The 26598-nt window shown below is 52.2% G+C and overlaps 1 protein-coding gene across 1 annotated transcript; it reads right to left on the bottom strand.

The window, feature by feature from the left end:
• Nucleotides 1-5561: 5561 nt before the first annotated feature.
• Nucleotides 5562-26193, bottom strand: WNT9B (Wnt family member 9B). The gene is made up of 4 exons (XM_004374267.1): nt 26066-26193; nt 8525-8781; nt 7502-7767; nt 5562-6405 (listed from the first exon to the last, which is right to left on the bottom strand). The coding sequence occupies exons 1-4, from the start codon at nt 26143-26145 to the stop codon at nt 5932-5934; spliced, it is 1077 nt and encodes a 358-aa protein (XP_004374324.1). The 5' UTR covers nt 26146-26193; the 3' UTR covers nt 5562-5931.
• Between the last annotated feature and the right edge of the window lie 405 nt (nt 26194-26598).

The raw sequence follows: 26598 nt of genomic DNA, 5'->3' as shown, positions 1-26598 counted from the left end.
ACCAATGTAGTAATTGATTTGGGCAAAGATCACCAATGGATGCTGAAAATATTGGATAAAATGTTGTTGGGCAGCAGGATATTCCCACAGTCTCAAAACATCACCCTGCAGATAAGTTATGAATCACAAAGGGAAAGGGTGCCTTTCCATTGGCGAGATCTAGTGGACTCCACCTCCACCAAGTGATGAAGCTCAAGATCACCAATTTCAGGACCAACCAACCTCCTGTGGCTCCTGATGCCATGCACCAAGAAGGACCCACATCACTCAAGCAGTCTGCTTGCCAAAATGTTTAACCTGAATCTAATCATAAGGAAACTATCAGACAAATCTCAAACTGAGAGACATTCTACAAGATAATCTAGCCTGGACTCTACAAAATATCAATGTCATGAAAGCGAAAAAGGCAGGAAGACTATTCTAGATTATAGGAGACAAAAGAGATATGACCACAAAATGCAATGTCTGAATCTTGAGTGGATCTTGGATCAGGAAAAGAAGTTATAAAGAACATTATGAGGGACAAATGAGGAAACTGGAATACGGACTATGTAGTAGATAATATTGTGCAACTGTTAAATCTCTTGGATGTGATGATGGCCTTGTGCTGCTGTTGGAGAATGTTCTTGTTCTTAGGAGTATGTGATAAAGTGTTTAAAGGTGAAGTGGCCTGGTGTCTGCAATGTTCTCATAAATGGTTTAACAAAATAAATATGAATATATGAAGAGAGAGAGAGAGCAAATGTGGCTAAATGTTTTTAAAGGGAGGAGGCGGGAATACCACAGGTGAGTACCCACTTAGTGATTGTCTCAACAAGCCCTGGTCCCTCACTCAACAAGGGAGAGTGGTGAACATCAAGCACCTAAAGGTGGAGAGGCCTGAGGGCCTGTTTGGGAACTGGTTATGGGCAGAAGCAGGGAAAGGCTTAGATGTGGGTGGGGAAAGGCTGAAGGCATATGGAGTGGAAAGAACATAAGGTTTGAAGGCAAAAGACCTGAATCTGCTTGTTAGCTCTGTGGCCTTCAGTGGTCACTTAACCATCTGCACCTCAGCTTCCCGATCTGTAAGTGGGGAACAATGGGGTCCACCTCGTGAGGCTCAAGTGAGAATACAGGTAAGGAAGCCCAGGGTAACCTGGAGCCTGCTTCTGTGTGGCTCTTTCACCAAGGATCTGCCATTGCTCAGGACTAGCTGGGTTCCAGGCCCAGGAACTCTGAGCAGAAGGAACACCTTAGCATGGGGACGCAGATGAAAATGTAGGTGACTGGGTCTTTTCACCATGGCACCCTGTCACGTGCCTGGCACACCATAGGTGGACGAGTAGTTACACAAAGGAACCCCAGGTGAGGGCTGGAGTGAAGTAAAGGGTGGGAAATAAAAGGGAAGTGGGGCTTCCCCCTCTTCTGCCTGGGGACCCTGGAGTTAGTCAGTGTGGACCCCAGCAGGGACACCCAGCACTCTGGTGCTGCCCTTTGCTCAGAGAGGGTCCTCCTCCTGGTCAGAGCAGCTTGTTGAGGACGTGCACTTCCCCAAGCATGCTGGCAAGGCAATGTGGCCAGAGAAGAGACTCTGGGGACAACGTGTAAATGACTCAAACCCTTGCATGGCAGTGCCTGTCATTTCTCCTATTGGACCGTGAGTCCTTGAAGGTTACCCCTTGCTGTATCCTGCCCCAACTTAGCTCACATTGCTGGCCACGGCATGAGGGCCCTAGATAAACTGATCAACTCCAGGGTGCACCCAGGCTCAGGCCTGCTCTGCCCACTGACCCGTTGTGTAACCTTGGGTGGGTCACTTCTCTAGGCCTCAGTTTACCCAGAACACATAATATGGGGTGATCCATTGCCGCCATCCATCCGTGGGGAGGCAGCAGCACAGAGAGGAAAGAACTCATGCTTCCGAGGCCGGCAGATCTGTGTTCAAATCCTGCCATCACTGCTCGCTAGTGGCACTCACGAGCCTTCCCATCTCACCACCTCCATTTCCTTAACTATAAAATGGGGGTGAGTGTGTCCGACGTGCAGGGTTATTGCAATAAAGAGACGAAGTAGGCACGAATAGCTGACATGTGGTTTATTGGTTCATTGTCTCTCTTCCCCAGTAGAATGTCAGCCCTCCCAGGGCAGGGACTTGGTCGTGCTCACCGCTGTACCCCAGCACCCAGGGTGCAGTCTGGCACTTAGGAAGGGCTCTCTAAATATGTACTGATTGAATGAATGGTTATAAAAGGTACCCACTGTCTTACAAAAATTTGCTGAGACAAAAAAGCATTTTAGAATTTATGGTTGTTGAGAAAGGAAGCTTTGGAGAGCAAGAAATAATCTCAAAGGTTGACACATGTCTGTGCATCTGTCAGTCTATCTGCCAGGCAATGGAGGACACCAGGCAATGGAGGACACCAGGAAAGCTGGGCTTGTCTAGACCCGGGATGGACTGACATGCCTATGAGAGGCAGGCAGGTGAATCCATGAGTGCGGTGGACGGGGTGGGTGGCTCTTGGCAGACTGGGGAGCCCCCACGTGTCCTGTCTGAAAGGGTGCCCTCCCTCAAGCTGACTGAGGCCAGGTGGGAATGCAGGCCAGCACAGCTGAGTTTAAAAGAGAAGCTGGAATTCCAGTAGAAAGCAATTCCTTTTTGGGAAAAAAAAAAAAAAAAAAAAAAAACCCACAAATGAGAGCCAGCAAACCACATCTATCACCTGGGAAGAGTCTTGTGATGTTGCCCAGTGCTCTTGGCAGCGTGAGCAGGAGCGAGGGCCCGATGGCTGAGCCCCTGGGTGGCCTCACACTGGGTCCTCTACTCTCTAGGTCTCTCCAGCAGCCCCAGCCCCGGAGACACGGGCCTCCTCATGGAGAAAAGGCCAATGTGCCGCCCAGATCCAAAAGGCCAGGGTCACTCACAGCCAGGGAAGCAGCCACTCTCTGGGATCCTGGGCTCAGGTAGCATCCAGGGTTTGGGATTCCTGGGCTTAGGGCAAGTCAGAGCCAGGCTGGGGAGTGGGGTCCAGAATATCTCCTGGCCCTAAGCCCCTGGACGAGGCTGCTGAGTGCCTGGCGTGTGTAGATGGTCAGTCAATTTTCATTGAACAAACTTCTTAACTGTGACTTTGAGCACAGCCCTCCACCTCTCTGGGCCTCATCTGTAAAATGGGCACAAGAGTGTGGTCCCACCTACCACACAGGGGTACTGGGAAAATCAAATGAGATGAAAGGGATAAAGGTGTTTCTGGAAATCAAAAGTGCTTTACAAATGCAAGGTATGGTCATCCTTGTTGTCATTATTATTATGAGCAAGAGGGTTTTGCCAGAGCAGAAGGGGCCTGGGACCCAGAAGGGCAGAGAATTTACAAAGATTTCACAGGGAGGGTCCGGATCATGACCACCAGGACTCAGGCACAGAGGGGATGGCACTCAGCGGCTCCAAGACAGACCTGGTCTCAGGACACAGGGGCCCACATGACGTCTTCCCCAGCCACCTGGCATCCAGCTCAGTCATGGCCTGGTCAGGTCAGGCTGTATCTCCCCATAGAGACAGCCTCTGGCAGAACCACAAACCCCACCTGTGCTGCCCACAGAATAGAGAAAACTATATAAATAACATAAATATTTTCTCATATATCTTAGCTATATAAATTATTCTCTTTTGCCCTAAAAACTAGATATGTGAGGTAGACAAAAATACCCTGTGAGCATTTCCCTTAAAGCTGTAGAATGAGGGGTCGGTGGTCACTGGCCCCGAGGGACCCCAGCAGGGCTGAGGTGGACCTTTAGGGGTGACTGGAAAAGGAAGAGAGTTTGGAGCAAGGATGGAAGAGGGCTGGACAGAGAGGACCCCACAAGCTCAAGGTGTCCTCAGAGCGAGCACCTGCACCACTGTCCAGGTCCTCAGTGTTAATGTGTGGCTTTGGTCCCTCAGAGTCTGCCCTTTGTCCTCCCCGTGTGTGGAGTCGGGATGCAAATGGCATGCTGGCAGATCAGGGCACTCTAGCCCCAATCACTCCCAGGCCAGGGAGGCCTCTGCCGCCTTGTGTCCAGTGCTGAGCAGGGTGGATGCGGAGCTGGGGTCTCAGAAAGCAAGATGGGCCAGGATGGCAGTGGTCTCCACATGGTGGGGGAGTGGAAGAAACTCAAAAACTGGCCCCCTACCCCTTTTTTCTCTTCCTGCCAAGCGGCAGGTCAGCTGCTCCGGTCAGCAAATTCAGTCCAGGGAGGGGGTCTCAAGGTCAGTTTGGCTTCTCGTCAGAGGCTCTGCAAACAAAGATCCTTCCAGCACCCTGCAGGCTGCCCTGATCCAGCTTCTCCTCGCCCTCTGAGGTCCTAGGGAGTTTGCCCAGGGGCCAGCATTCGGCTGATTCTGAAGTTTCCTGTTCCAGCAAAGGGTCAGCAACTTTGGGTTCAAGGAGAAAGGAAGCTGACAGAGAGGCGCGGCAGGGCCAGCAGAGCAGCCAAGGGCTTCCAGAAGGAAGTCACTTCCTCCTGGCTGGCACAGGGCCTTGCTCTGGGGAAGCATGCAGCCTCCAGCAAAATGACCCTTGCGAAGTCTTCATCTGAGCGGAGAGGTGTGTGCTGCTAGGTGGGAACCTCAGCTTGGCAAGGCCCAAGGGGGGTGCGTGCGTGCGTGCATGTGCGTGTGGGGGGCAGGCCTGGGTGTGCGTGCCGGTTTCTTACTCCTCCTCCTGTACGAGAGTCTTGGTAGGGGACCCTGGAAACGTCCACAGGATCAGAGGATATTGGCAAATTCACTTCCATTCCTCAGGGAAGAGCCCAAGTGAGAGCAAAGTGAGGGGCCACCCGTCAATGAAGGGGCCACTAAGGAGCCAGGCTTAGCAAAGACTCCAGCGGGGGCCAAAGGCTTAATTAGCTCCATAGCCATCAGAGCGGAAATGTAAGCAGAATCATAACTCATGAAGCAACTGTTCTATATCATGAACATCAGCTGGTGCTGGGGCTCACCACCCAGCGAGACCCCAGCCACAGGGCGTTGACTGAAGCAGGCTCACTAGGAGGGTGAGAGGCCAAGCTCGCCAGTCCCTCCCTGGCACTAGGGCCCTGAGTCACCCTCTTCCAGGCTGGAATTAAAGGTTCCTCTGGCCACTGGGGAAAAGGAAGAGGGGTCACTGTCTCCCTATGCAACCTTGGGTGCCAGGGCTGAATCCCACCTTTGAGACTGCCTCTCCCTACCTATCTTAGCTCCACTAGTGCTGTTCAGGAACAGGGCCTGGGTGGTGTGGATACTGCAGCTCTCAGACAAACATGGGGCCTCAGCACAGGGATTTTTTAAAGCCAAATTGAGGACGCAGGGCTCCAGGGCACATTATCTGACTTGGTCCACTCAAGCCCAGAAAACTTTCCTTTCTCCAGACAAGCACCTCCTACCACCTGGCCTTCCTCCCCATCTCTAGCCTGGCAAAGCCCCCAGGGGAATGAAGGGGCATGGCCCCTGTGGGCTCACTGCCGTGGGCCCAGCCAGACTCTGCCTGCATTTGTGTTCCTGGCCCAGGAGCTCACCTCCCAGCATCCTGCTGACTCCGGACCATCCATCCGAAGGATCAAGATGGTGGATATGCCCTCCCTCCCCTCCAAGGCCACAGTCCTGCCCTTCTCTTTGTCTCCCTTGTTTCCCGCCACATCTGTGCCCACTCTGCCCTCCCGTTCCAAGTTCTCAATAAGGCTGGAGACCCTGGGGTTCTGAGGTGGGGTCCCCACTTCTCTTTGCTGAGTGTTAAGGGAGAGAAAATGCTGGCCAAGGGGCAGCAGAGAGAGGTGTGGTGAGTTGCACACGTGTGTGCAGTGGCATGGACATCAGTGTGTGCATGCACACACTGTGTGTACCTGCCCGGAGGGGCCGGCCGGACAGCTGGGTGGCCTCACAGGTGGAAGGGCGCAGCGGGAGGCCCTGGCAGTGCCCGGCTGGCACACTGGGCCACAGGCCTAGTGCTTGCAGGTGTACACGAGCTCCTCCTGCACACACTGCTGGCACTCCACGTAGCAGCACCACTGCACCTGGCAGTGGCAGGAGAAGGCCACCAGGCGGCTCTGGGTGTCATAGCCGCGGCCACAACAGAGACTGCTGCAGCTGGCTTCCCGGGAGCACACTCTGCCTGCTGTGCCTGGCGAGTACTTGCTGGGCCGGCAGAAGCTGGGTGAATCCTCCATGTAGACCAGGTCCCCAGACCGGGGCACCAGGCCTTTGGCAGGGCTGCCTGGCTTGGTGGGTGCCCAAACCTCCAGGTGGCCCAGGGCCTCATTGGTGGCACTGGCTACCTTGACAGCAGAGTCATAGCGCAGCTTCAGCACCTGGCCTGTCTCACGGAACGGGGAGAGCTGCTTCCAGCAGGTGCGCACAGCACAGGAGCCCGACACGCCGTGACACTTACATGTAGTCCTGAGGCCACTCTTCACAGCCTGCAGGGGCAGAGAGGAGGGAAGGGGAGGTCAGAGGCCTGGGGACCGCAGTCTGAGGGCCTGGAGCCTGTTCCAAAGTACCACCTCTCTCAGGGGAGTGGCAGGAGGATGGGAAAGAGACATGAAGGGCAAATAGGACCAAAGCCAGCCCATGTAGCACATTTGTGCAAACTTGTAAAAGGCTCCCCTTGGTCTGGGCAGCAGGAGCCCTGGTGGCACTTGGCTGCTAACCAGAAGGTAGGCAGTTCAAACCCACCCACTGGCTCTGTGAGAGAAAGACCTGGTGATCTGCTCCCGTAAAGATTACAGCCAAGAAAACCCTACGGAGCAGTTCTGCTCTGTCACATGGAGTTGGTATGAGTCGAAAAGTGACTCAATGGCACTTAATAACAACAACTAAGTCTGGGCAGTGGCAGCCCTGTGCCAGCGTCATGCCTTGGTGAGAGGAATTTGGACTGGATCTCAGCCCCCACTCCTCCCCTTGGCCCAGAGTTCTTGTGGGGTCTGCAACTTGCACAACTGAACCCAGCAGCCCTGGTCCACCTCAGACATGAGACGCAGAATGCAGAATTCTCTAATGACCAGCCTTTCCCAGCCTTCCACCTCCCCAGCACTGGACACTTGCTACACTTCAGTTCTCTCACTACTGTGTGACTTCAACCAAGACCCTTTGCTCTCTTGCCCTCCTCCATAAAATGGAAGAAGGATGGAGGTTGTACAAGATCAAGGTTTTCAAACCATGTTGGCTTCTAGTACCGCCGGGAGAACCAGTCTTCAGAAATGGAGGCCCCTCTCCGAACATACTCCCATCTCACCAAGGCCCAGCTCTGAGCCTGGCTCCCACCTGCTGCCCAGCCACCAATGATGCTCAGGTCCCTTCCTTTCTTCCACCAGATTCCTGGCTCCTGGTATTTGTCCAGAATAGACGCCCAGGGAATGTTTGTCAAAGAAAAGACGTTCATCCCGGGATGGCTCAGTGTGCGTGTGTGTGCGTGTGTGTGTAGGGGGCTGCTGGCCTGCTATACACCCTGCTCCCCAGCTTGGCACCCTGGCTGAGGAAGGTGCTTTGGGCAGCCCAGGATGAGATTGTGCTCACTTTGATGCCCACATGGGTGTTGTGGGCATCTGCTCGTGCCCGCAGGTCCTTGCTTCCTCGCTTGGGCCCCAGGAAGTTGCTCAGGAACTTGGTGCTGTACTTGAGGTTGTCGCCGCACACGCCCCACTGCCAGGCCTGCCGGCTCTCCAGGCCCGGGGAGTCGTCACAGGTGCAGCGCTCCATGCGCCCAGCGCTGCAGGCCCGGGCCAGCGCGTGCGTGAGAGCAGCCGAGGACACCGCGTACAGGAAGGCTGTCTCCTTGAAACCTGTGTGCAGGCACCCGGAGGCAGGAGGGAAGGAAGGGAGTAGGCTCAGAGGGCAGTAACAGCCTCGAGCCAAGGAGGGGACACCATGGTAAGCCCTGGGGATGGACATCCCTCTCACCCACTCCTTAAAATTGAAAATTGAAATTGTGAAGGGCTATCTACATGGAATCAAATTGGCAACAGCAACTTGAAAGGTTAGATAGGAAGCTTAGGGAACAATGAGTTTATGTTAATGGGGAAGGAACAATTTGGAAAAGGAGGGTGAGAATGGTTACACAACTTGAAGAATGTGATCAGTGTCACTGGATTGTACCTGCAGAAACTGTTGAATTGTTATGTGTTCTGCTGTGTTTATTTTCAAGAACAACAAAACATAAAATAAATTATTTTTAAGAAGAAAAACTGAAATTGAAAATTAAATGTTCAAATGGAAAATTATTAACATTAAAATCAAGAATTTTAATTAAAATTGAGACTTGAAATGGGGGGCTTTCAAATTCCCTATGGAGTGTATTCCCAGAGTCCCAAAGGGCGGCAGGTCAGGGTTAAGGACGCTAAGACGCAAAGAGAAGTGATTTAGGCACCTGGTGGGGCCAAAGCTGGGACCAAATCAGGTATCTCGAATACAAGTCAACGTGTGAGCCAGTTGGACCACGGCATTTCCGAGGACTGGGCGGGGTTGGCAAGGGTGGCGTGGCCTGGGTGTGGGGGCCAGTGGGGCAGGAAGGGGGAGCCTCCTTCTGAGCCCCTACCTTACCTCTCTTGAGCAGGCCGCTCCTCCCCTCCAGGCTGCAGTTCCAGCGCTCGTGCCGGAACTGGAACTGGCACTCAAGCAGGCCGAGATGCGCAGCATCCCGCAGGGTCTCGGCCAGGCCTGGCTCACGCCGGCACATCTGCTTCTGTCGGCGGGAAAGCTTCAGCAGGTCACACTGCTTCAGGTGGGCCCCACCCTGCGCGGGGGCTGCCGCAGTGCCCAGCCCTGGAAAGGGCGTCAGGACCTCCCGCCCGGTCAAGCTGGAGAGGGCGAGAGAAGGGGAGGCGAGTGAGCACGGGGGTCGTGACGGGGGAGGACAAGGATGACAGCCCCTGAGGACCTGGGGCAGGTGTGAGGATCAGGGTGTTCTCAGGGGCTTTACTTATTGCTCTTCTGGTTGGCAGGCTGGCCCCTGGGACCCCATCCGGGTCCATCTTACAGAGTAGGAAACCAAGATGCCTGTAACAAGGGCTAGTGCAGAACCTCAAACCCAAGTTTTCCAGATTCCAAAGTATCTGCTCCGTCTACCCACTCTATTTTCCAAACTTGCCAATGAGAAAATCATCTGGGATGCTTATTAAACATATAGATTCCCAGGAGCTACGTTTGATAATTCTGATTCCATTGGTCTGTGGTGGGGCCTTGGAATTTGCATGTTAACCAAGCTCCCTGGGTGGCTTCTATGATTGGGGAAATTTAGGAACTACTACACATAGTACTGGCCACTGCCTAGAGAGGAGACCACACTCCAAAAAGAGGGCAGGCAGGGAGGATGTAGATGTTGAGTAGGCACCCAGTCAAGGTCTCTGAGACCTCTCTACCCTCCTCTTTCCCTTACATTATGTTGCCATCCAAGTAATCCATCTAACCTGACTTGTTTCCATATTTCCTAGATGGATCTGGCCACTTGGTGCCAGGTACAAAGGAGATGCTTGGGGAATATCTGGATGAATGGATGAATAGACGAATGAATAGATGGAAGGAAAGAAGGAAGGAAGGAAAGATGGATGGATGGATGAAGGTGAAGGAGCTAAATTTCCATCAGACCATCAGCCCCAGGCTTCTTGTTACTCTGTTCAAGTTCTGTGGATTCTGGAGTCAGGCTGCCCAAGTTCTAAGCCTTATTCTGCCACTTCCTAACTGTGAAACCTTGAAGCCTTGGTTTTCTCCTCTGGAGAGTGGAGTGATCCTGTCTACCTCCTAGGGTTGCTGGGAGGATCATATGAAAAGTACTAACCACACAGTGCCTGAGACATTTAGGTTTACCTCCCTGCTAGCTGGAGTGTCTCAAAATTCTTTTCTCTTGCAAGATGTTTTACTCTCTAACCTTGGCAGTCTCCCTTTTTGTCTGGATGAGGAAACAAAGGTTCTATGAGGAGGCAGTGACTGACCCAAGTCATGCAACAAATCAGCAGCAAGGTGAGATGAGAATTAGAGCTTGCTTTCCCTCTTCCCAGAAGTCCTCTGCGAGACGGTTCTACTAGTTCAAAATGTTTGCTGCCCCACCTGCCCTGGTGCCCCTCAGTCTTGGTGGAGTATACATCATTCTGGAACCCCAGCAGGAGGGAGCAGTCCTTTTCTGGGACATGTCGGCCTCTTGGCCAGGGGAAAAGAGCAACTATGGGACCGGGCGATGACTCTTAGAGCTCTGGCTTGGATGTAGCACTTGTCACTCCTGCTCATGTTCCACCAACCCAGTGGCCAAGCCCTGAATGGTCAGAGAAGCCCACGTACCACTGAACCAAGGACATGGCTCTCTCTTTGGAACTACCTGCCTCAGCCAGGCCATCTGGCTGGATGCCACCCCCTCTCTGTCTGCCCCAGGAGCAGGAAGCCTCACCAGAGAGTGTGGGTCCTGGCCAAGCCCCAGGTGCCCCCAGAAAGTGCCCACAGATTCCAAATCCATCAGGCGCAGCCAACACAGTGTGGAGCATATCTCCGAAACCTCGGAGCAGAGACAGATGCTATCGGGCTTCTCTTGGCCCAGCTTGGCCCTGGGCTCCTCTCCCAGACAGGGTGAGGGCAGGGGCCCGTTAATCATTAATCTGGGGGCAAATGGGTAAATTTCCAGTCCACCAGGTCGACACCTAAGCCCCTCCCTGTAGCCTGGCAGGAAATCCTTACAGCTTGACACTTGGCAGGTTCTGAGCAGAATCCAATGTCAACTCAAGCTGAGAAGCCCCTACCTGGACAGGTTTCCAGTGTGGAGGGTGGCTGGGGGCTACAGGGAGCAAAGCGGGAAGCAGCCATCTAGCCCCTTCAAAGACCCCTTTTTACACCAGGGGCTGGTGTGAGGGGCAACTTCTGCTCACACAGTTCCTATGCTTCAGGAATCTCTTACAGCAATTGATTGTCAGATGGGAGAACGAGCAAGGAATGATGGGAATTTGGTTGGTGGAGTTGCACATCCTTCAAGACCTGTTCTCAAATGCCATTTTAAGGATAATAACTATTGCTGCTTTGCAGGAGAAAAGACCTGGGAATCTGCTTCTGTAAAGATTATAGCCTAGGAAATCCTACCGGGCAGTTCTTCTCTGTCATATAGGCTTGCTATGAGTTGGAATCATCTCGATGGCACGCAACAACAATATAGCTATATTATATATTACATAATATATATACTATGACCTGGATTCAATTTCTGGCCAGTTGAACCTCATGTGCAGCCACCACCCGTCTGGCAGTGGAGGCTTGTGTTTTGCTATGATGCTTCACAGATTTCCACGGAGCTTCCAGACTAAGACAGACTAGACAGAAAGGCCTGGCAATCTATTTCTGAAAATCAGCCAGCGAAAACTATGGAACATAATGGTCCAATCTCCAACCAATCATGGGGATGGCACAGCATGGGGACAGCAGCTAACAATAACATTGTTATAGCTACCACTTTTTGAGGGCTTACTGCTAAGTCCTTTAAATTACTGCTGTGGACACCTAAGAGGTTGGGTTGCCCACCCCTTCCTTCTGTCTACATAGTTGCTGTGTGGCCCCTGGTGGCCATTTTATACCACATGACCTTGTTGCTCTGGCCTGTTGATTGGACCAATAATGATCACGTGACCCAAGCAAGGCCAATTGGTTCTTTCTCTGGGAATCTGGAATTTGAATGAAGAGAAAATAGTCACTTGCCCTCTTTTTCTCTCTCTGGGAGGCTGAGTCTGGATAGACAGATGAAGCTGGCCCAAAGAGAGAGAAAAAGAATGAAACAAATACATAGAGAGAAGCAGAGGTGAGAGCGGGAAAGAGAGTTTGGGGAGTTTTTAAGGCCCTGGTCCCCAAGTGTTCCTGAGGCCCAGCTGTGTTCTTGCCGGAGACACCCCTACAGTATAAAGGCTGGTGGTTGGTTTGTCTGACTAAGGGTGTAGCCTCACTCACAACCTGTTGTTGATTGTGGAGCACAAGACTTACCTAGGCTGCACTTGAGAGCCGGGCTCAGCAAACACCCTTTCACCCGTCAACAGGCACCTGTGTTTTTAATTTCATGTAATAGACCTTGTGATTGATGGCTCCAGGAGTCCAGTATAAAGTCGGTTAATTTTATTAGCGGTAATGACACTTAGTAGCGATTAATGGTCAGGAAAGGCAGCCAACCGCACAGGGACCTCAGGCCACATGGGCCCTGGTCCGCCCAGGGCTGCTCTCAAAGGAAGCTGTCTGGCATGGCCCAGGAGGACAGAGTGGGAGACCTTCTAAGACCCCGTTTCCCTTGCATTTATTTTCTGTTTTGCAGGTTAAGGAGCCCTGGTGGTACAATGGTTAAGTGCTCAGCTGCTAATTGAAAGGTTGGAGGTTCAAACCCACCTAGTGGCTCCCTGGGAGAAAGACCCGGCGGTCTGCTCCCATAAAAATTATAGCCAAGAAAACCCTATGGAGCAGTTCTTCTCTGTCACATGGGGTCACTATGGGTTGGAATCAACTGAACAGCACCCAACAACAACAACATTGTGGTTTGTGATCATGTTTCTTTTGAAGAAATAGCATAGCACCATGGCATCAAATGTAGAACATGGCTCAACCTATTTCCTTAAACCGTGCTGGGGGCTCCACCCACGCCTGCTCACCCCATGGCATCTGCTGGGAAAGGTTTCCTCCTAGACCCCAGAATTCTGGGTGTTGCAGTTTCAAGCCTATTCTGGGCCCAGTGGACATGATTCCCTCCCCTCAAGGAAGACACGGTCTGGCTCCCAGACCTGAGAACCCCACCCGCCAGCCTCCCTCTGTCAATCTGGATAACCCTCATGTTAGCTGAGCCCATGGGTGTAAGATGTACAGCCAGAGAAGATCAAGTGAGCTTCAGTGGTCTCAGGAATTCAGACAAAATTTGAGGTTTTAATGAAGACACTGCCCTGTGGTCAGGTCCCATGCTCTTAGCCAAACAAGTAATCAGCGTTCTGATGAGAAGAGCAGAGGAGGGGTAATTTGCAAACTTGCTAATTGCTCTTCTGGTCTGGGGACAAGGGCTCCTTCTGGCTGATGCCTGACTCATGTGCTTCTGAGCCGCATGGGACCACCACGACCCCCCCCCCCGCCCCTGCCCCACTGGGTTGCACCTACTTTGGTCCAGCAGGCTGACTTCCGGCCTCTCTTTCTCCATTAGGAAAGTAACCACCCCCTGTGACCAGCTCTGGCCTCCTCCCGTCCTTGTCCCAGCCCATGCCTTCTGCTCTCTGCACCCTCACACCATGGCCCTTGGGGTTACGTTGATAATAAAACCAGAAGCCCCCACCTTCACACACAATGAGATGCCTCCTGCTTTGTCCCAGAACACCCCAAGGCACTACTCCTCTGGCCCAGGTACGCTGACTCCCACAGAGTGAAAAAATCCAAGTGCCCCTCAGGATTTCATATCATGCGTCCCCCACCCCGATCGCCTGTGGCCACTCCTAACCCTTCCTGACCCTGCCTCCTTTTACACTCTCTGGCACTGACACCATCTAAAGTTTTGGCCAAAGCTGCCCCACTGGGGTGACCTTGAAAAAAGCAGAAGGCTCTCCCAGGCTTTGGAGAAAGCCTCGAAGGAGGCTGCTTTGGTCTACAGTCAGCAGGACCCTGGGGACCCTCACACCCCTGAGAAGAAATAGAGCACACCCTTGAACAATCACCCACTCCTGCTGGAGCATGGGGACCCATGGACCTCAGGCCCCCAAGGCTGTTCTGGCCTCTGGGACCCTGGAGACCTCCACTCACCCCCCGAGTGTGTTCCGTTCAATCACCCACATTGTCTTGGGGGCAGAGTATGAGGGGAGGCAGACTGCCTGGGTTCATACCCCGCCTCCACCTCGGACTAGTTGTATTGCTTGGGTAGGGTACTTCACGTCTCTGTGCCTCATCTAGACAGTGCGGGTAAAACAGTACCTGCCTCACAGGGTTGTGATGATTAAATGAGTTGATATTTGTAAAGATATTAGAATGGTGCCTGGCACATAGTAAGTTTCATATAAGTGTTTCATTGTTGAGCACCTACTGTGTGCCCTATGCTGTGCTGGGTGCTGGGGAAACAGTCCTGCCTTCAAGGAGCTCAGTCTGGTGGGAACACGGTTGGATTCAGGAGAACTCCAAACTCTCCAGGGGATCCAGGGAGCAGGGGAAGGAGGGAAGAGGATTCAACCAGCCTGGCTCCCAGAAGAACAATCCATAGCTGTGCGGAAAGCCGGGTCCAAACTCCGAGCACCGTCTGGGTGAGATCTTGGCCTTGGCCAGTCCTGTCCTGCCTGCAGTGGGAGGCCTGGGGGTGGGAAGAGGCAGGACGGAGCACTCCAGGAGCACTGCAGGCTGGCTGGGGAGGACGGCACAGGTGTAGAGCATTTCTTATCACCTGAGGGGGGCCCCAGGTTCTGCGCTTCCACATCCACTCCCCTCCTTGTTTCTGCTCCAGAAGTTCTGATGGTTCCAGCAGAGGCTGCCCCCAGGATGTGGGTGGCTACCTGGGACAAGGCTAGTGGTTCCCAAGGCACCAAGTAATGCCAGCATGTCTGAGCCTTTAGCTGGAGGGGCCAGGATCTGTGCCTGGTACCACGGCCCATGCCAACCACAGGCCGCTGCCTGGGAACCAGGAAAGCCTTGCCCTGCCTGGATTGTTGGCCCTGCAAAGCCCTATTAGATGCTGCTGATAACAGCCTTCCGCTGCAGGGCCATTTGCATGGTAAGTGCCGCCTTTGTGCTTTCATCTCAACATCTCAGTCCCCCCTCCCAGCCCCTACTAAGCCCCCCTACTCACACACACACACACACACACACACACACACACACACACTCCCCACCCTCCCAGGCTCTCCACTACCCACCTCCTCCCAGCAAGAGCAAGTTCAGCCAGGGCAGCCCCTGGCCCAAGAGAAGAGGGCACCATGGCACTTGGTGGTCTTTCTTCAGAGAGGGGGACACCCTGAACACCTGCCCCAGACTTCTCTCCTCCTCCCCCCGGAGCACTCTGAGGAACCGCAAGGCTTATTCTGCTGAGCAACCATCCTCCAATCCATCTCAGGCTCCTTTCCCCTCTATAGGACTCATTGTCACCTCTCACCTCCTCCATGAAGACACCTTGTTATGGATTGAATTGTGTCCCCCTAAAATCTGTGTCAACTTAGCTAGGCAATATTAGGTGGTTGTCCACCGTTTTGTGATCTGATTACTCTAAGTGTTGTAAATCCTAACCTCTCTGAGGTTAATGAGGCAGAATTAGAGCCAGTTATGTTAATGAGGCAGGACTCAATCTACAGGATTAGGTTGTATCTTGAGTCAATCTTTTTTGAGATATAAAAGAGAGAAGCACGCAGAGAGGAGAGGGATCTCATGCCAACAAGAATTAAGAACCAGGACGGGAGCACATCCTTTGGACCTGGGGTCCCTGGGCTGACAAGCTCCTAGACCAGGGGAAGATTGATGACAAGGACTTTCCCCCAGAGCTAACAGAGAAAGCCTTCCCCGGGAGATGGTGCCCCGAATTTGGACTTCTAGCCTCCTAGGCTCTGAGCAAATAAATTTCTGTTTTTTGAAGCCATCCACTTGTGATAGTTCTGTTACAGCAGCACTAGATGACTAAGACACACCTTACTGACCAGCCTGGCAAATTCACGGTTACCGCTGCCCACGTTTACTCATACTCCCTCCAGCCCCTCCTTATACTTCCTCACTCGTTCATTTATACTTTTAAAAGGACTTTGAGCATCAGCCAAGTGTACCCACAGAAGACCGAAATGGACAAGGCCACTCACTACTTTCCTGTCTGGCTCCCCCCACCCTCTTCTGCATTCAGCCTTCCTATCCTCCCCAGCTCAGCATCCCATGAGCCCACCCTGAGGAATGATGCTGGTACCACCTCCCTGTAGTTCACCCAGAGCCTCATCTACCGCCCCAGCCCAGCTCAGAGAGAAAAGAGTTTGGCCCCGCTGTAGCCTTTGTTTCTCCAAGAAGAGCTCCACTTCCTGTCTCACAGCCCTGGGCTGCCCGCTAAGGGCGGCGTCAGGAGACAGGAGACGTGGACTCCCTCGTGCTAAATGAGGAGCTGAGCCCAGCATGCTTTGCATCTCGACAATCTTGAGTATTTACAGTGTGGCGGTTTAACATCTGGGGAGGAAATGCTTCCCCCTCCCTCCCTCCTGTCACTCTCCCTCTCTGCTCAGGCTCAGCTGAAGCTGAGGGGAGACAAAGACTTGGCTTCGTTGCTGGCATACATGGATTGGGAGCAATGGAGGTCCCCAAACATCACTCCCGTGCAGAGGGACCCCTCGGCTCTGCAAGTCTGTGACTATAAATGCCACCCCCAGCTCCCTGGCTGGGGCCGAATGTCCGCTGTTTGAATCGTTATATTTCAGGGCTAGAGAACCACTGACAATCACTCAGTCCGGGGGTTTTGCCCTGGTGGCTCCTGGCAGGTATCTCAGAGGCTGGGGCAGAGGGAGGCAGGAAGACCTGTCTGTCTCTGCCTGTGCCCTGGGAGTTCATGTAAGCTTTTATTGTCCAAGGTGACCTACTGATTTAGTGGCAGGGCTGCGACTGTGCCCTGGGCCTCCTGATTGTTTCCATCAAGCCTGGAAGTTTCTGCTTTCCGTTTTAACATAACACTTCAGGGAAGCAAAGTCAGCCACGACCACAGCACATGTCTGAGGTGGTGGGATCACAGAATGAGTAAGTTTTAAAGAGAAAGACTCCTGGCTGGACTCTCTGACCTCCTGGGCAGCCCTAGAGGTGGGACCTCAGGAAGGGAAAGACCCTCTGTTTAAAAGGCTACTTTCCTCTGGTCTGAAATTCAGTCTCTTTTCAGCCAGAAGACAGGAAGTGGCCAGCCTATTTATACTAAAGTGTGAGAGTCCGATACAACACCAGTGTGACAGTGAAAAGAGAGAAAGAGTGTGGAGCTAGAGGTGGGGAGGGGCAGAGAAAAGGTAGGCTGGAGTCCTAAAGACAAGCTTCTCCAGCTTTTTGGGGTTAAAAGCCCGGCCCTAACCCACGGGAGGAGCAGCTGGGGGGCCCAAGAGGTGAGGGCTGCAGGGAAGGCAAGCAGTTGCTGAGGCTGTGCCTCCCTGTGGCCAACAACATTCCCCCCAGTTCCACCCCAACCATGGGACCCTGGCTCCCAGGCTGGGAGACTTTGACCTAGCTGTTTAACCATGGCAAGTTGGCCAACTGACTGGCTTGGCAGGCTCTCGAGTGTTCCCTGGGCTCTGGCCACCCACTCCCCGATGGACAGGCAGGCTCAGCTGGGCTGTGGGCTGGAGGAGCCAGGCCCTGAGATGCCTTGTGTGATCACTGAGTGATGAGGACGGTTGCATTCTTTGCAGGTGCTCTAGGCAGAGATGCCAGGTGGTGCAGGTTCCATTTGTCTTCCTGCTAGGTCCCAGAGATGGCCCACCCCCTCCACATCCCCTCCCCTCCCTCAGCTCCAGGATAGCAGGACCCTCCCAACCTGGTCAAGGAGCCACCCCCCGGCTATGCCTAGGGAGAGGCAGAGTGGTCCAGGACATCCCAGAGGACAGGTGGAGTTGTAGGGGGTCCCTCAGGAAGAGCGGGCTCCTCTAGAGAGGAACCAGAATAGCTTTCCATGACCGGCTGTCCTGTACTCAGCACCAGCCAGAGGCTCTCCCACCCAGGTCAGGTCAGTCTCCTCCATACCCTCCTACCATGTCTAACTCACTCCAGGCTTCGTGCCTTTCTTCATACTGTAACCCCTGCCTGTGATCTCCCATCCAAAAGCCCTCAGCGATGCCCTGGACCCTTTTATTAAAGAAAAAAAAAAAAAAATCCACACCCGTTGCCATTGAGTCAATTCCAACTCATGGCGATCCCAGGTGTTGCAGAGTAGAACTGCTCAATAGGCTTTTCTTGGCTGTAATCTTTGTGGAGGCAGATCACCAGGCCTTTCTGCCACGGTGCTGCCAAGTACATTCAAACTGCCAACCTTTAGGCTAGTAGTCGAGTGCAAACCATTTGTGCCATCCAGGAACGTGGAAGCTTTTATAGCCACTGCCATTTGCAATACTTAACTCGATAATGCAGGGAATGGGAAAGGTGATCCTCAGGCCCTATCCAGCTACAGCTGGATGCTAGATGCTTGTCTGCCTCCTCCAGGAAGCCCTACTTGCTTGCCAGCCACATCCCACACTAACCATCCTGTTTGTCTTCTCCCACTTTGTGGATACTACGTCATCAGCTCTGCATGGCTGGCACTTTTTACTTCTTCTTCAGGACTGTACGGACAGTCTTACCAAGAAACCTGTAAGTTCCTTGGCAGAGCCATGGTTTCACACGCCCAGTGGTCCCGTACTCCTCAGCCAGGTCCCTCACCCCAAGGAGTTGCTCCTCAGGCAACTGCTGGCTGTGTAAATCCCTCAGATGCCCAACCCCAGGCAGGTGGCCCCCATAGTCCTGGAGTGTAGATCCAGGTTCTCCCTCAGCCCCAACTCCCCATCCCTTTGGCCTCCCTGCTGCCTCACCCCCACACTGCAGGGGCCGCCTAAAGCGCCCCAAACCTTCTTGAGCTCAGGCTGCGGCAGCTCTGACAGGCCATGGCTCTGGAGAAGCCTGCTTGTGGCCAGGCCCTCCCGGGCCCTCAGCAGGGCCTGTGATCACTGGTGCGTGACCTCCTCGATACCAGACCCCAGGGCCACCTGGCCACAGTCAGTCACACCTCAAGTCCTCTGGCCGGCTCAGCCCTGGTGGTACTCCACAACATGAGGCTCCCTCTGAGCCTCAGTTCCTGGGAACGAGCTGTGTCCAGGCAGCCTGAGACTCCCTTTGCCACTTGGCAAAGACCAGCCAAGAACTTGGCAATTCTTCCTTTAAAACTCAGCTTGCATAGCCTCTCCTGGCAACACATACCACAGGTTCACAAACCTTTATCGGCAATTCCAAGCTCCAGAAAGCTTGGGAAGCAAAAAGCTTTTTTATACGGTTGTGGTGAACTCATTTAGCAGCAAGACCTGACTCGAACAAAAGTGAAAATATTTATGGTCTTTATCTATCCCAACATATAGATGCTTTCCTGCAGAAAAATTAAAGTGTTTGATTACAGGGTGCTGCCTTAGACCCTGCTAGGGGGTGTTACGTTATCCATGGCATATGCTTTATATTGTTTTTGTTATGTTGTTAGGTACCATGAAGCCGATTCCAACTCAGAGCAATCCCATGTGTCTGAGCAGAACTACCCCTTAGGGTTTTCTTGACTGTCATCTTTATAGAGCAGATCACCAGGTCTTTCTCCCGCACGGCCACTGGGTGGGCTCCACCTGCCAACCTTGTGATCAGCAGCCAAGCATTTAACCATTTGTGCCATCAGGGCCCTTTATGCATTATATTACCTTTCTAAAATCTGAAAAATTCTGAATTCTGAAACACATCTGGCCTCAAAGAGATTGTAGCTGTTGGGAAAAGCAGACCTCTTTCCCTAAAAATAGTCTCTTTGGAGTTTCCAGGGCCAACTGGAACATGGCAGTGGAAGTAGCTCCTGGCTGTTTGAAACTCTGCACCCTCCCTGCTCTGTATTCATCTCTCCAGTGAGGGGATCTGGGCCTCAGGCAGCCACCCTACCCCCAGCTCATCTCTGCAGCCACCAGGATGCCCATGGAACTCCAGGTGTGGCCGACTTCCAGAGTCTGATGGGACAAGTCTGTGTTCTCTGCTTTGCTTCCAGTTCCCATCCTGACAGGCGGCTAGTCCTTGGGAAGTGGTGTGTGCCCAAGAGAACCAAGTGTAAGCAGAAGGGGGAAGAGCAGATGTGATGGGGCAGAGAGGGTGGCGCTGGGGGAGAGGAAGGGCAAGAGAAAGAGAGAGGCCACTGCCCACCCAGTTGTTCCCGGTGAACCAGGGAGCAACGCTAGGGACTGTCGGGGTGCTCAGCCAACAACAGAGCCCCAAGACAGCTGCCTAAAGGTTAAAGGTAGCTATGAGCGTGTTGGAGACATTAACATATGTAAAATAAGCAAAGAACCAAGAGTTTAAGAGATGCCTAAGACATATGCAAAGTGAGGGACATGGGTGACTGGGTGATGCGGGGGTGGGGGGGCAGAGCTGCCAAGGGGAGACAGGGCTCAAGCTAGGGCTCAACAGGCAGCATGAGGCAGGAATGAAGAGGTCATTTCTGGATTCTGACAGATTCAAATTCAAATCCTGGTGCTGCCAGCTACTAGCTGTGTGACTTTGGGCAAGGCGCTTGGCTTCTCTGAGCTTCTTCCCTCTCACCTGTAAATGAGGATGATTATACCAACACCTATCTGAAAGAGTTGTCACAGTGGTTAAAACAGATGACGCACGTAGGGTGCTGAGCATGGGAAGGGCTCACTTTTTGTTTTTAATTGCACAATGACTGGGATGAAGATGCAGAGAGGAAGGCCCAGATGTCACCACAGACACTCCTGAACTTGGGATGCTCTAAGACAGACCACTAGATTTCTTGGACTCCTTATACATGCAAAGAATTTCAGCACTTTCATATACGTTTGTTTAACGCCCACAACAACCCTAAGAAGTAAGGATTAGCCCATTCTACAGATGGGAAAACTGACATCAGAGCAGCTAACTGAGTTGCCCTGGGCCACAGTGGTGGATAGAGGATTTGACCTCTGGTCTGTCTGACTCCAAGTCCAGTTCTCCGTACACTATGGCAGGGTCTTGGGCCGCCTTGCATCCTCCTCAGGCTGGTGCGAGGGTAGGGGTCACTCTCACACTACCTGGCCCGTCTCCTCCTGAGCCCAGCTTTTATTTAAGCACATAACCCCAAAGGCACCAGGATCTCTCTTTTTTTTTAGGAGATTCCAGCCCAGGAATCCCCCTGCTCCACTTGCCTTTCCTCCCACCTCCCCTCCCTCAACCACAGAAACCCCACCACCATGCACTGAGGGGGGCTGGTTTGACCCTGAGCCCAACTCTGGAGCCCAACTCCTCAGGGGTTAGAGCTCCGCCAGGGACGAGCTGGCCTAAATTCCTTCCCAAAACACAGTGATTCTTATCAGTGACATTTGGCTTTCAACCACCACCCCAAAGCCATAAAATTTCTTTCACGCTTTCTTTCCCCAAACCCTATTTTCCTCAGGATTCATCCCAGTTTCTCAAATGCTGTTTAAAAAATACCATACAAATACATAAAATATTAGGAATAATTTAACAAAAATACTTGTAAGACCTGCACACTGAAAACTACAAAACACTGCTGAGAGGGATGGAAGGAGACCTAAGTAGCAAGATGTGCCTGTTTATGAAGCAGAAGACTCAATATTGCTAGAATATCAGTTCTCCACACACTGATTTCCAGATTCGATGCAATCACCATAAAAATCCCAGCTGGTTTTTGTGTAGCCAAGCTGATACTAAAACTTATATGGAACTACAAAGGACCTAGAATAATCAAAACAATTTTTGAGAAACGATAAAGGTGGAGAACTTACAGTACTTGGTTTCAAGACTTACTCTAAAGCTTCAGTAATCAAGACCATGTGGTAATGGTATAAGGATGTTGTTGTTGTGTGCCGTCAAGTCAACTCAGATTCATAGTGACCTTATAGGACAGAGTAGAACTGCCCCATAGGGTTTCCTAGGCTGTAATCTTTACAGGAGCAGATCGCCAGATCTTTCTCCCGTGGAGCTGCAGGTGGGTTCAAACCGCCGACCTCTTAGTTAGCAGCCGAGTGCTTAACCACTGCACCACCAGGGCTCCTTGTTGGTGTAAGGATAGGCATATAGATTAATGGAATAGAATAGGGAGTTCAGAAATAGACCTGCAAATACAGGGTTAATTAATTTTCGACAAAGATGCCAATCAAGAAAGGATCATCTTTTCCACAAATGGTGCTGGAACAAGTGGCTATCCCTATAGGAAAAGAAAAAATAAATAATCCTCTACACTTGCCTCACAACATACACATAAATTAACTCAAGACGAATCATAGACCTAAGTGTAAAACATAAAACTCTAAAGCTTCTAGAAGAAAACACAGGAGGAAATCTTTGCAAACTTTGAGTAGGCAGAGATTTTTTGGATAGGATACACAAAAAGCAGAAATCATACAAGGAAAAGTTAGTAAATTGGACCTCATCAAAATTTAAAACTTCCGCTCATCTTAAAACACCAATAAGAAAATGAAAAGTCAAGTCTCTGGCAAGGATGAAATAAAGGACTGACAAAGGACTTGTACCCTGAATATATAAAGAACTCTTACAACTCAACAGTAAGTAGACAAATGACCCCTTGAAAAAGATACAAATGGCCAATATGAACACGAAAAAAGTTCAATATCGTTAATTAATGGGGAAATGCAGATTAAAACCACAATGAGTTACCAATATACATCCACTAGACTGGTCAAAATTAAGAAGGCTGACAATGGCTGGCATGAATGTAGAGCAGCTAAAACTCTCAAACATTCCTGTGTAAAACAGCACAACCACTTTGGAAAATTGTTTGACAGTTTCTTATAAAGTTAAACATATACCTACCAAACAATCCAGCAATTCCACTTCTAAGTATTTATCCATGAGAAATGAAAACATATGTTCATAAAGAGAACATGTATATGAATGTTTACAGCAGCTTTATTTAGAATAGCCCCAAAATGAAAATAACTCAAATGTCTATTAACTGGCGATTGGATAAAAAAAAATTGTGGTACATCCATACAATGGAATACTACTCAGCAATAAAAAGGAATGAACTAGTGATATATTCAACAACATGGATGAATTTAAAAAACATTATGTTGAGCAAAAGAATCCACACACAAAAGACTTTATACTGTATGATTCCATGTATAGGAACTTCTAGAACAGGCAAAACTAATCTATAGTGACAGAAAACAGAGAAGTGGTAGCCTAGGGCTGGTGGAGGAAGGTTGACTGCAAAGGAGCATACGAGATCCTTTTTGGGTGATGGAAATGTTCCATACTGCAATTATGGCGGTGATTCACAGGTGTATACATTTATTAAACCTCAAACTGTGCACTTAAAACGCATGCATTTTATTGTATGTAACATTGATTTGAAAACACAACACTTTTTTTTTCTTCTCCAGTGCAATCACGATGATGACACCTCTACAACCCAGGAAGACGGTTACAATTCTAGCAACCACTGAGAGCCAGCCTATACTGAGCACTCAGAATGACCCTAGCAGACCCTCTCATTCATCGTCTCAACTGAGCCTCATACCAGTCTTTAAGACTGATATTACCATCATCCAAAGTTCAGCAAGGGTACGTCATTTGCTCAATGTCACACAGCTAGCAAGAGGCGGAGCCAGGATTCAAATCCAGGTCTAGCTGATTCAAAAGCTTGTGTTTTCATAAATCTCCCTACACTGTCCCTAGAGAACTATCTTGGGGAGGAAAGAAACCAACCCGTGCAGAGGTCATGCATTTAAAAAGCACCACCAAATCAGCTATGATTTTAAAAGTTGCATCCCCAGGGACTATTGACTATTTCTAACTACAAAAGCATCGGGGTGACTTAGAGACATACATTGGGTGACAGGGCCTGTCATATGCCCAGCTCATCACATAACTCAGCTCATATCCATTATAAAACATGACAGAAGGTAGTATTTGCAGAATTCCCAAGCCATCCAAGCCAAAACATGAGCAATCCTAAACTTCCAGAGCCCGGACCATGCTGGTTAGTGTTGGGGAAGAGGTGAAGCCCAGGGAGGCAAGAAACTTGACCAAGGACAACACAGACAGCGTCCCGGAGCTGGGACAAACTTGGGTCCCTGGTCTCTGGTCCAGCTCCCATCCCACTGTCATCTGCCATTCTCTGAGGCACCACTTGACACCCCACCTGGGCTCAGTGCATCCTGTCCCACTGCTGAGGCCAGAAAAGAATTTTGCAGCCTCATCTGTGCTGCTACTGCAAGAGGGCCCCTTGGGGTCTGAAAGAGTTAACCAAGCTGGAGAGGGGGGTTACCCTCCAGCCACCTTTCCACCCCCCTCAGCTGGAGGCTGTTCCCTGTAGGAGAAAGAGCCCAGACCTAAGGTAGAAGACCTGGATTCTATCTTGCCTCCGCCACTAATTTGCTGTGTGACGTCGGTAAAGTCACTGAACCTTTCTGACCTTCAGTTTCCTTGTGGGAACTATTTACACCTATCATATGTACCTCAGGAATGGCTCTGGGGGTCAGAAGAGAGACGCGGTTGTATGAGAAAGTTATTTGTATGCTGCAAGGACTTAATTACATCATTATCACCATTGCAGAATTAGGCTCTATGCCAGCTCAGACACCCCTGTCAGGGCTGGGATATAAAGTTCTGTACCTGGTCTCCTTAATAAAACGAATGATCACTAGCACTGGCGGAGCATTTACTATGTGCCAGATATTGTTATACATACATTAAATCAATCCTCGTAATGGCCCAATAAAATACGCACTATTGCCCTCATTTTACAGATGAGAAACTGAGGCACAGAGAGATTAAGTGACTTGGCCAAGGGCACAAAGCTAACAAGTAGCAAGGTTGTGGTTTGCACCCAGAACATGCACCCTAACCATTATATCCTATTTGCCAAGGCAACAGCAGCTCCATCAAGCCTGAAATCACAAGAAAACAAACATATAGGTGCACTGCTCTTGGAGTGGATCGTTAGAGGCCCATACATACCAATTTCAGCCCCTTCTATGTACAAAGGAGCCTGGTGGCACAGTAGTAAAAAGCTCAGCTGCTAACCAAAAGGTTGGCAATTTGAATCCATCAGCCACTCCTTCGAAATCCTATGGGGCAGTTCTACTCTGTCCTGTAGGAGTCGGAATCGACTCAGCTGCAATGGGTTTTTATGGACAAAAGGGGAAACTCAGGCCCAGAGACAGAGTGGTCTTCCCAGGTCACTAGCAAGCTGATCCCAGAGCTGGAGTTTGGGATACTCTCCCCCCTATCTATCTCAGGGAGCCCATTGCCCAAAGCCAAGGCACAGGGTCACAACCAGGAAATTCGCCCGCAGCCCTTTTTGCAGCCTGTCCGGGACTTGTCAGACTCTCCTAGTACCCTCCCTGGCGGCTCCCGTTAGGAGCAGCCCCTAGCAGGTGCCTTTGCTTGGCGTTTTCTTGCCTTTGCTGCACTCAGACTGCAAACCTCACCTTGATTTGGAGTGATGATCACAAAACCCATCAAGATTTAAAGTAACAGATTGTACATATTTGGAGCAGGGTTTGGGGTGGAGGGCAGGAAGGTTCTTCGCGTCCAGGAGCCACCCCCCCCCCCCACAAGTTCCTGCAACGCAGGGTCAGAGAAGCAGGATTTCCGAAACAATTGCTCTGTAACTTTCGCTCCAAAGATTCCCCTCATGGGTCCTGTTCCATTCTCTCTCCCCAGGTGTCACCCCAATTCCGATCTCCTTTACCAACCATGTACTCACCCACCCACCCCGGCCCTCTCGCTCTCTTCATTCTTCTGAGAATTGATCTGCGCCAGTTCTGAGACTTGGGCAGATTCCCCCAGTGGATGTGCCCGGCTGACACTCCCCACGGTCCGCCGAGTCCCCGCATACCTCTTCGATCGGCCACTCTTCCCTGGCACCCTACCCTGCCTCAGTAAAAAACCCCCTCCCCCAGCTCTCCAGGTCTCGGCCCCGAACGGCGAAGGCAGACCGATGGGGAAGGAGTCTGGGCCAAAGGCAGTGGCTACAGGGAGCCCTGGATGGGGTAGACAGGGTAGCCGGCTGAGGATCGGGAGAGGCCATCAGTGCCCTGGACAGGCAGGGCCAGGGCGCACCGGGGCGTATGCGGCCAGGGTCTGGGACACAAGTAGAGTCCGGGAGGTCTGGGACACAAGTAGAGTCTGGGAGCATGGGCTGGAGTCTGAGACCCGGCGGAGGTCGGGGGATGGGGTCGTGGACAGGGTCGGGGTGAGAGAGCAGAAGCGAAGGAGACTAGAGACTCGGACGCGAGAAGGTGCGATCTGGCTCTGAGCCGGGAACTGCGACCGCGAGTTGGGGCCGGGTGCCTCTCGGCCGGGGCTGGGGTCCGAGTTCGAGATCTCCCGGGACCCGAGACAATCGGGCCGGCAAAGTTGGCCCAAGGCAGCAGAGGAAGGGGAAGCGGGCGGGTCGTGGGCTGGGGACCGGCGCGCACTGACCCGAAGTAGGCGGCGGCGGCGGCGGCGGGCAGCGCCAGCAGGCAGAGCGCGGCCACGGCCGGCGCGGGCAGGGGGCGCATGGTGCCGGCGGCGCAGCCCCTCTCGCATCTCCTCTCGCCGCTTCCGCTAGCAGCGCCGCCACCAGCCGCCTGCTGGGTTTTAAACCCGGTGGTGGGGGGGGGCGGAGAGGGGCCGCGTGGGGAGGGCGCGGCTGCAGAAGCCCCCGCCACCGGCGGCGAGCCCCCCGCCCCATTGGCCCCACCAGTTGCGCTCCGCCCCTCGCGGGAGGGGCCACCGCCCCCGCCCTGCTCCCCAGCCGCTCCCTCCCACCGGCCCCAGGTGAGCGCTCACCTGGCGCCGCGCCCACCGGGGAACGCGGCGGCAGAACGTGAAGCCCCCAGGCCTGGAGAGGCGGGCTTGGGGAGGATGGGGCGGAGACTGAGGAGTTTCTGCTTCTCTGAGGCGGGGTGGAGGGACGCGCAGGATTCTCCCCTGAGGTGCAGGGGTGGGCGACATAGGAGGAGGCACACGCC

The sequence above is a fragment of the Trichechus manatus genome, unplaced genomic scaffold, assembly GCF_000243295.1.
Source record: "Trichechus manatus latirostris isolate Lorelei unplaced genomic scaffold, TriManLat1.0 scaffold00028, whole genome shotgun sequence".
Lineage (NCBI taxonomy): Eukaryota > Metazoa > Chordata > Mammalia > Sirenia > Trichechidae > Trichechus > Trichechus manatus.
The sequence above is the reverse complement of the archived record's forward strand: the minus strand, read 5'-3'. Positions and strand labels throughout refer to the sequence as shown.